The 11,283-nt window shown below is 32.3% G+C and overlaps 1 protein-coding gene across 1 annotated transcript; it reads left to right on the forward strand.

Moving 5' to 3' along the window:
• The first annotated feature begins 1,574 nt into the window (after positions 1-1,574).
• Positions 1,575-10,923, forward strand: TED3 (Pex2/Pex12 N-terminal domain-containing protein / zinc finger (C3HC4-type RING finger) family protein). Its single transcript, XM_082869539.1, has 8 exons — positions 1,575-1,836; positions 2,948-3,061; positions 3,157-3,310; positions 7,691-7,827; positions 7,930-8,030; positions 8,538-8,655; positions 9,286-9,452; positions 10,601-10,923. The coding sequence occupies exons 1-8, from the start codon at positions 1,693-1,695 to the stop codon at positions 10,731-10,733; spliced, it is 1,068 nt and encodes a 355-aa protein (XP_082725665.1). The 5' UTR covers positions 1,575-1,692; the 3' UTR covers positions 10,734-10,923.
• The last annotated feature ends 360 nt before the right edge of the window (positions 10,924-11,283 follow it).

Raw genomic sequence — 11,283 nt, forward strand, 5'->3', positions numbered from 1 at the left:
TAAAATATATATATTTTTTGTCGGGATCTAAATTTTATTTTAATTGATTTGATTGAAACTCACATCTGTGGTGATGTGTGATTGAATTTATTTGAGAAACTTTCAATTTATACACAAAATTTTTCAATTTATAATGATGTCAATATATTTATTTAAGAAATATAGTGTGTGACTGAATTTCATTATGGAATGTTTTAATTTTTTTTAAACATATAGCTTGATGGGTAAGCTTGGGATTTATAATTATTTTTTAGACTGAGTTCGGGCTCGATGTTAGGGCGAGGCTAGGATTGGACGTACACAAAATCTCTTATTATGTAATGTTGGCTCGACTCGACGTTTGTCCACCATTAGTTCAAGCTATATTTATTTCAGTATATAATAGAGGTGTAACTCAGGTGGGTTCAATTAAGTTAAGAGGTTGTCTAAATTTAGTCCAAGTTATACTGAAACCTGTTTAGGCCCAAATTGTAATCCAAAGTTTTCTGCCTAAGCCCAATCCAAGTATATCCTTATCTCAATTTTATTATTTCAATTTGTTAAATTTGTATTTGATCTTTTATTATATTAAAAAATTAGAAATTAAGAAAATGAGTTAGAGAAACTCCAAGAACTTTCATGTGGGATATAGGAAACTTTTTAAATAATATCTCCCTTGTTTGGTTTGGAATTTTAGGATTCACTTTTGAATTTTTTTTTTTCATTGAATTTTTATAATATTTTTAACAATTTTTTTTTTTAATTTTTAGATACACCTAATATAAATACATTTAAAAAATATAATATTTATAAAAAAATCTTTAGAAATTTCACTAAATACCAAAAATATAAAAAATACGAGAATTCAATACATTTTTCGTATTATTAATTTTTTAAAATATTTTATTTTTTAGATAATCTAAATAAGATGTATCTAAAAAATAAAAAAATTACTTAAAATTTTAAAAAAATTCATTAAAACAAAAAAATAATCAAAAAATATATAATTTCTAAAAAATTAAAACCAACACACATTGATTTTGAAAAATTTTATCGACACACTACGGTTCCCGTTTGGTAGAGCGGTGGGAAAGTGATTATAACTTATAACCAAATAGTTTATAGCTTATAACTGTGAACATAAGTTGATTTTTGACTTATAAATTAAGCTTCTCCTTCCCCACTTAAAGAATAAGTTGATTTTTGACTTACAAAAAGCTATAAGCTGTATTGTTAAGCTGAACCAGACACATCAAAATAGCTTAAATTAAGTTAAAAGCTGAAATAATCTAGAAATAAACCCTACCAAACAGGGCCTACATTTGGTTCTGGATTTGTAACTTTTTCCATAATTAGGCCAAGTTTGGCAACTCAAGAATAATACATCTTTTTATCTTTTTTTCATCATATCACCTCTCTATTTTTCTGCACATCTTTTTATAAAAAGATAAAAAATATACTTATTTAGATTATCCCAAACAACCCGTATTTGGCCCAATAATGCAGAGATAAATCTTATCCTAAAAACAAAACAGTAATGGAGGCTTACACACCGTTTAATACCGTTTAGTTTTCCATTTTTTTAAAAAATTTTTTTATTTTTTAAAGTAGACATTATACTTCCACCGTGAAGGCCAACTCAACAACAACCTGAAAAAGGACTGCGATTTCTTGTGCACAGAGAAGCGGAGAGAGAGAGAGAGACGAAGGAAAATGCCTAGAGAAACCCTAGCTTCTTCTTCGTCTTCATCTTCAACTTCATCGAGTGGTGCCAACAACCCACCTCCTGAAGACGCTTGGGTCGACGCTTACCAGAGACTACTCCCCCAATGGCAATCTCTCTCTCTCTCCCCCCAGGTATATCACTCTCTCTCTCTCTCACTCACTCACTCTCTCTCTCTCTCTCTCTCTCTAGCCCCAAACTTGTATGCTTTCGAATTGTCTTCTTCTCTGTTTCTCCAATTTGAAATTTTCATGGAATATTGCCTTTAGTTTTCGTCACTTAGGGTTTACTGTCTTTTTCTATATATGCGATAAATTTTTCCATGAATTAACTAATCAAGTGTAAGGCCCTGTTTGGTAGAATTTTTTTAAGCTAAAATCTGATAATCAGACAGTCCCAGCTTCTAAATAATCAGTTTTTTTTTTTTTTTTTTTTTTTTTTTTTTTTTTTTTTTTTTTTGCTTAATAAGGGATAAGCAGAAACTGTACCAGTGTACTCCCAAATTAAAACAAGTTATAATCAACTTCAATAAGCTGCAACAAACAGCCCCTAAGTCGTGAAGTGATTGTTATTCTCGAAGCTAACTGAAACTTGAAGAGTCTTTTGCTAATTTCCCCCAAGTTCCACAATACAATGACCTTTTTAGTTGTTGAAATGGTAAAAGGATGTCCTGAAATTTAATTTCCGTAAAAAACTATTTATCTCAACTCTGAAAGCAGGAGGGCTTTGCTGAATTTGAATGCATAGCTAGGTTTTCATGTGCTAAATTTTAGATAATTATAGCTTTTGTATATTTGAAATGGGCTATGAAACTCTTATACTGTGTTTGGTTGGGGAATTTGTGAAGGGATTTGGAAAAAGAAAGAGAAAAGGTAAGTGAAATGTCAATAAAATATACTTACATTTCACCTAGTTTTACACACCTTTTTCATTTCCCTTTCCAAATCTTTTTCCAAATCCCCCAATCAAACACATCATTAAGAGCAGTGAGTAGCTAGTGCCTTAGCATATACATAATACACTAGCTTAAACAAGTCGTTTACTGTGATAACAACATTCATTGGCTGAAATTAGGCAGCTAGTTTCGTAGACTTTTGAGTAGTATCATAATTTTTACTTTTAAGGTTAATTTTCTTGAGTTTCTAGGGGGAAAAATGAAAGAAAAGAGAATACAATCTCTAATGCTCATATTTTAACAATTTTTAGCTTCTCATACTTGAACGTTTTTGGTGGTTTTGTCGACAGTCAATCATCCCTATTTCAATATCAAGAGTTAATCAAGTTGATGCACAACGACTCGACATTGAAATGTCAGCCATGTTGAAAGAACAGTTGGTTAAGGTCTTTTCTTTAGTGAAGGTGTGTATCATTTGGCTTGTTTGGTTATTTATTGAAGAAATCAATATATAGCTAATGTTGGATTTAATTTGTCTCTTCTATTTCTTTGGTATTAGCCAGGACTGTTATTTCAATATGAACCTGAACTTGATGCTTTTCTTGAGTTTCTCATTTGGAGATTCTCCATTTGGGTTGATATGCCCACTCCGGGAAATGCTCTCATGAATTTGAGGTATAGAGATGAACGAGCAATAGAATCCAGAGGAAAAGGTAAGAAGCTCTTGCCTTGTCTTCCTTATACAGTTGGTTGACTGATACTGTTGTGCTTTGGTTACTGTTACATGATTTGCACACTTCAAAAATGAACCATCCCTTTAATTTTTATAATCCTATTTTGTGTTTTATTGGCATCACTTCAATTTTGTGGTAGATTGCAATCAATTAGGTTCCTATCATTCCTCCTTGTTTTACATGTCTCCTCAAATTACTTTTACATTAATTGCGCCAAAGAGTAATGGTAGGTGAAACGGTGTAAAGTTCCATCTAATTAAAATTTATCAAAGAAATATCTCCTCAAATCTGATAACTTTTTCTTTATAAGTTTATGTAATGAGATGGTTAAAATCTAAAGTGTGTTTGGTTTGAGTTTTTTGGATTAAGTTTTTTGAAAACTAGTTTTTTAGTTTTCGTGTTTTTTTGTTTTTAGTAAATATTTTTAAAATTTTAAACATTTTTTTTACTTTTTTAGATGCACTTTCCTTAGATATATCTAAAAAGTAAAAAATTTGTGAAAAAATATTTTTAAAAATTAAAAAATACATAAAAATACAAAAAATATACTGAATTCTCGTATTTTTTTTTTGTATTTTTGGTATATAGTAAATTTTTAAAATGTTTTTTTCACAAATTTTTTACTTTTTAGGTGTATTTATGTTAGCTATGACTAAAAAGTAAAAAAAAAAATTGCTTAAAATATTAAAAAAATTCAGTAAAAACAAAAAAAATGGAAAACAAGAAAGTAGAATTTTCTGAAAAGTGTTTTTTGAAAAACCTAACCAAGCAAGCTGATTCAGAATAGTTGCTACCAATGTTACATGGACTGTTCTATTCCTCCTAGTGTACTCCTATCCATCAGATATGATAAGCGAAAGGGTAAAGGGTATGAGGTATGTATTTGAACCTAAATTAGACGTGTAGGTCCTCTAAATTTTATGATATTTGAAGTTCACATTTGAAAGTAAAGAAAATTTTCTAAAATGGATGAGAGATCGAAATCCCCTTTACTTCCTAAATCTAATTTAATCCACATCTATTTCTAATAATTTACGTCTTATTTCAGAATATCATTCAATACACAATATGTTTAAATGATCAAGATTTGTCTAAGAACTTGTACCCAACTTTTGGATACATATCCTAATATTTTGGGTTTAGGAAGGTTTGACTCTTGGACACATACCCGCATCCGATGTTAGTATCCTAGTCCATGCAACACAGGTTGTTATATAGCTGCTGTGTTCTGTAACTTGATTTTAGGGCTATGCAACTGTTGGATAAAATAGGGTTGATTGGTTGGTTGTGTAGGAAAATACATGCATCTTAGACACTAATATATATAAAGTTCTAACCAGCCAAAACTTAAAGTAACTTTCTTTTAAAAGTTCAAATAACAGATTGCTGATACATCTTGAATCCCGTTAGTAAATTCATTTTTTTAGGTATGAAAACTTGCTCATAAAAATGCTGAATGGTTGAGTGGATAACAGTGTTCAAACTCCATTCCTTGAGAAAATGAAAAAATAAAAGAACAAAGGAAAAAGGAAGATGAAAAGCTCTTTACAAAAACTGGTTCTATCAGGCTACACCTCATGATCCATCAGGATTACCTTTTCACATTCTTACTTTTTTTTTCCCTTCTTTTTTCTATGTTGTTATCGCTTCTTTCTCAAGTCTTGTGCACATATTTTTCATCTTTCATTATTTTCAGCCTTTTTTGTTATTTTGGTTTTTGTGTGTTATTTGAGTTTGGAGTTTGATTTCATTAGTCAGTTGTAGGTTTGCGTAGCTTGGACTTAAACAAGTTTCTTTTGAAGTTCTTGTGATTTCCCTCTTATTTCATACAAACAACTATGACTCTAAAGTTTTGTAAATGCTAAGAAGCATGAACACGGATACGGATACGGATACGGATACTGATGTAGATGTAGATGCAGATGCGGATGCGGATGCGGATGCGGATGCGGACCCATGACACGGCCATTTCAAAAAAATGAAAGACACGAATAAAGTGTGGACGCAACAATAAAATATATTTTCATTTATTTTTATTTTCTATCTAGATTAATATTACATTCACAAACAATCAATATTAACAAAAACTAATTCTAGTTCTATATTTAAAGGGAAAAAAAACACTTTTAAATTAACACTTACAGTTTATATCTTTTTATATGAATGATCTATTAAGTATTTAAATCTAAGAAGAAAATAATAAACATTCAACATTCATCAAAAGTATTAAAGAAAATGGGGAAAAAGACAAGTTGGCATGTCTCTAGTGTATCCCTTGAAAATAAATTAATTAAATAAACAGACACACCATGTGGCGTGTCCCATATGTGTCCCCACCATGTCTGTGTGTTTGACACGGCTACAACACTTGTTTTGAAGTGTCGGTGCTTCATAGTGTAAATGTATATTGAAACATTGCACAAGTGGTAAATTGGGAATACATGAAGAGAGAGTTTTTTGGGAGGCAAAATCCATTATACCCTATGTGGTATTCTCCTAGAGCACTTTACCCCCTGGCTTTTTTTTAAAATATCATGCCCCACATGATTTTAGACTAAAGTGCTACTGTTAAATTTTTCATTCAAATAGATGGAAATTGTGTTGTACCCGCCTATTTAGAGAGTGCGACAGAAGGGGAAAAAAAGAAGTTGTTAAAGTCAAAGTTCAATGTGTAAAGACAAAATTGCCATTCTCTGCATCTTCTAACTTTAAACACTATGCCAAACCCTAACCCATCTACCCACCCACCCCTCCAACCAACTCCATCACCATCCACCACTACTTCCTTTCTTCCCCCTTCTCCCCCACCCTTCTCTACCTACCTCACTATCACCTCTCTCCTCCTCCACCTCCCTAGCCACAACCACTGGTTCGCACCCACAAACATTGATTCACATGACTAGTGGTTTGCACAGCCATGATCATCGAAGCAACACACACCATCAAAGCAACACCCCACATTGGTTTGCACGGCCATATGGCAATTGTTTCAATGCTTTGATTCCCAAACATATGGTCCAATTAATTCTTAAGATCTTGAGATTGATTCCTTTTACATAGGCTAATTCTTTCAAATCTTAAGACTATTCCCTTCACCATACGTATGTATAACTTTGTACACTTGTGTTTATGTATATATGTATACTTTTTATTTTATTTTTTTAATGAGATTACATTGGGTATACTTTTTATCCATTAAAATTGGTGCTGGTGGTTGGGTTGAATATAAAGATGGTGGGGATTCTAGTTTCTGTTACCAGAAGAAGAGAGGGGAATATACTATTACAATGATGATGAGGGTATAGTCTTTTTACATTTTTCGTTAAACAGAGTTAATTGTGCATATTTTTAGAAGATAGGGAGTAATGTGCTTTGGGGTTATACCACATGGGGGTAAAATGAATTTTGTTTGTATTTTATTTTATTTTATTTTTCCTTAGTAAAAAAAAAAAAATAGTCACTAGTATTCAATGTTACATGAACTCTAGTGCAAGCATCAGAGCTTTCTAAATCTAAATTCTAAATCTAAATTTAGGATATTGGGATATGCAACTAAAAGTTGGATATGGATATAGGGACATCTCTCAAATACTTACATGTATTGTATATTATATAATATTCTTAGCTGAAATATAAATCATTTAGAAATGTACTTTAAATTAAATGAGATTTAGGAAATATATAGGATTTATATCTTCTATTCGTGTGAGAAGTTAAAAATGTTCTTTTACTAGAAAATGTGAGCGTCCTCTTCGTTAAATATCATATAAAGTAGAGGATCCGAGTGTCTAAATTGGGTAGGATGTCATATACATATTCCACATGCTTACCCTTGTCATATTGGGTGGTCATGGGTACACTAGGAGAAGTAGAAGAGTCCAAGTAACACAACTAGTATTTAAATATAATGCTACCTTTAAGTTTTACCGCGGATTGGCCTGCATTGTATATATGAAAGCAAATGACTGTTAAGTAATATTCTTACTTTCAAGGCTCTTTGTGTTGTTTGAGAATTCACTGGATAAGAAGTTTTTCTAGTAAGTCTAAGTAAATGTTTCTTTATTATGAATTGTTTTTAAATTCCAAAAGTTGATCCAAAAGTTGAAATTTGCAATTTTTTTTCAGGTGATTCTACAATGTAGTTAACACATAAGAGTTATTCTAATATGCTCCAACTTAGGATTCCAATCTCTTTTCATATGGTTCCTTGGTAGAAAAGTACTGCCCAGTTTCATGTTACAAGACAAAAAAGGGGCCCAAATTGCACCTGATGTACCCATCTAAATTTGATATTAACCCAGCTCTGTCTACTTGTGTCCTAAGTTTTATATTGTTTGTTTTTTGTGTGACATGCTCCAGTCAGAACAGGTTTGGAAGGAGCTGGACTCACTGTTGCACAGAAACTGTGGTATTGTGTTGCTACTGTTGGTGGTCAATATATCTGGTCTCGTTTACAATCATTTTCCGCTTTCCGTAGATGGGGTGATTCTGAGCAGGTGCAAGCATAATGAGATCGCTCTCTTTTCCTGCTAAACAATTATATATAGATACAATATGAACGAAAAAAATGATCTGACTCATCTTTTCATACTTTTCAGAGGCCACTGGCACGCCGAGCATGGACTTTAATACAACGCATCGAAGGAATTTATAAAGCTGCTTCATTTGGGAACCTGCTTATATTTCTATACACAGGAAGGTATGTGTTTTAGCACATTCTCCTTGTGTAGTTCTTCGAAATGCAGCGTCAGTAAATACTTGACCTTGGAATGGAGTGGGGGCTATAGAAATATATTAAATGCAGAATGTGAGTGTGGATGAGCACATTCAACAAGACTGAATGAATGCAATGATACAATAACATGAAATTCTGTTGCAGGGTTTTTTTTTAAAACTTTGAAGTTCCAATGTGTTATTGAACGATGTGTCTGGGTGGTGAATTCCTGTCGATATAGGGCATGCCATTGCATCATCTTTATGTTTCATCTAAAGAACAAAAGAACTATAATTATAATTTATAAGTATCAATGACCCATACTAAACCTGTAAGTCATGCTCTGGAATAAGAGACTCTGGCTTCTATAAGATAAATCTTTCAGAATTATTTTCCTTTAGTAAATTTGTAATTGACTAGGAAAGGATTTGTCTTTCCATTACATTATATAGCTTTAACATTCTGTAGTTTGCACATGTTATACAAATGCAGGTATCGAAATCTTATTGAGAGAGTACTACAAGCAAGGCTTGTCTATGGAAGCCCTAATATGAACAGAGCTGTTAGCTTTGAGTACATGAATCGCCAGTTAGTGTGGAATGAATTCTCGGTAAAGTTTTTATTTTTTACTTTGCATAACTATCGACTTCAGCAACTGAATATTAGGAAAGGCTTGTCTGTTTAAATTTCAAAATTATAGGTCCTCATATGTTCTAGTTGGTAGGCACTGATGAGTTGTTGGCCAATTGACTTGTACTGTTATTCATTGCTTGATGCCTTTTTGTATGGTGTGTTCTTCTAAGCACACTTCTGGATCTATCATGTTCAGTTTCTTCTTCAGGACCTAAAAATATCTTTCTTTTCCCCCCTGCTCCCGTCCCCCCCCCCCCCCCCCCTCCCCTCCATTGTCTTGGTACCGCAAAAGTTTTTGCTCAATTTTAAAGTACTTTATGTTGTACTAGATGTGTGTGCTATGAAAATCAACCAGTTGAATGTAGGAGGGAAAAAAAAAAACTGAAAAGTCATCAAAATTTGAAATTCAAAATAAAAATCTGAGGAGGTTATATGGAGGTACAGGGAAAATTTGGAAATGTAAAGATGTATTCAATTATGTTGTTGATCATTGTTTTCTTGAGAAATACGTGTGTTAATAATTGAAGTGCATTGCTAAGTAAAGATCTTGCATATTATCCACTGTTCATGATGAATATATTCTCTTATATCTTACTTTGATGTGCAGGAAATGTTATTGTTACTTCTGCCTCTTCTCAATTCATCATCCATTAAAAAATTTCTTCATCCATTCTCAAAGGATAAATCTTCAAATTCAGGGGTGGATGACGCTGTATGCCCCATCTGCCTAGCGAGCCCAAATATTCCATTTTTAGCTCTCCCCTGTCAGCACAGGTACATTCCTTATACTTTCATTTCTCTATTGACCATAATTACTTCATACATGCAAATCACTTATAATCGAAAGCCCAAATGGCATGGATCGAAATGTTTTGAATCCTAGATTATATCTCAAAACAGTAATCGGACTGCTTTGTGGTGGGCAGTTCTCTCACTTATCCTGTTTCATTGTGCATTCCATTGATACAAATATATGGTAGAAGAACAGTTCAAGAATTATACCAGAATATGTTTAGTAATTACTTTATTAAGAATCTCATGCAATTTTGCAATATTTAAATCTTTTATTTGAAATTATGAAAGGAGTGCTAACAGACCTAACCTTTGGCATTATTTGCGAATTGGCCGTTCTCAAACTCGAACTCCCCTTTTCTATGAAATTGTAAAGCCCCTTGCGCTCCATTTGTTTCTACGGAAAATATTTTTTGACAAATGTTTTTTTGCATTTTCTGGCGCTTGGTACGACGGAAAATGAAGTCAATGGAAAAAGTTTTCCATGGACAATGGAAAACAAGCTAAAACAAGCTATTTGGGAGGAAATTCAAAACTGGAAACATTTTCTGGAACAAGATCTTACCAATGCCACCACACCGTCACCATCTCCATCTCCATCTCCTCCTCTGAATTTATTTTTTAGTTTTAGGGTTTAGTTTATTCTTTTAGTTTGTGCCATATGTCCTACATCACCACCACCACCCCCACTAGTACAACCACTTGTACATTAGTTTGAAGGTCACAACCATAGATAGGAAAATGTTTTTCACCGAAAACATTTTCGATAAACTTGAAAACATTTTCCAGAAAAAGTTTTTCTGAAAATGTTTGTCACTGAAACAAATGGAGTGTTATTTGGAACAATAGCTTAGAGGTTATCTGGGTTGATGTTGAGCTGGTCTGCTTATTTGTAACCTGGAACAGTTTCAGCCTCATGTTTCAGTCCAGGTTTCAAGATACTGGATCAAAGTTTTGTAAATAATGTGATTTCATTATAGCGCATCATTGTAAGCCCTCGTGTGTATGTTTTGGGGAGGATCTATATGGTAACGAATGTTTTAGAACAACAATTCCATGTCAGCTTGGTTCAATGAAAAGCTTAATATGGTTTCTTGCTTAAAAACTTAATGTGGTTTCTTTGTTGGCAGCTACTGTTATTACTGCCTTCGATCACGGTGTTCTGCGGCTCCGTCATTCAGGTGCTCCAGATGCAATGAGCCAGTTATTGCCATGCAACGGCATGGTGGTTCAATCAACAGTGTTACCACTCAAAAACAATAATTACACTGGGCTGGAAATTAAAAATAAAAAATATATTTAAAAAAAGAGGGGAAAAGCGAGGACAAATGCCCAAAAGTGGCATTTTAAATATTCAATTTAGAAAAGATTTACTTGAAAAAAAGCATGTATTCATTTTTATGGAGTAGCTTTCATTCTTTGGCAAAGTCATATATTTGATTGTAGCTGGCAATTTTCTGTGTTTCTTTTAATTCTTGTTGCTTCTTTATTTCTTTATTATTATAATTATTATTATTATTAGAGAAAATTACTAATAGGTGGTAATAATTGGATTTAATTCTCATGAAATCTTATTGATAATAAGTTTTAGTAAAATCGTCGTTAAAAATAATTTTTCGTGACAATTTTTTTGCATGTCGTTAAAAATTAATAATTAGTGAATTTTTTTGCTATAGTTTTATAAATTGTTGTTAAAATTTATAATTAGTGACTTTTTTTATGATGAATTTTTTAAACAGTAGTTGAAAGTTTAAAATTAGTAATTTTTTTGTGATGATTATTGTAAATTATCGATGAAATTTATAATTAATAA

Source organism: Camellia sinensis, chromosome 5 (genome assembly GCF_055761805.1).
Source record: "Camellia sinensis isolate YWXY chromosome 5, ASM5576180v1, whole genome shotgun sequence".
In the NCBI taxonomy this organism is placed as follows: domain Eukaryota; kingdom Viridiplantae; phylum Streptophyta; class Magnoliopsida; order Ericales; family Theaceae; genus Camellia; species Camellia sinensis.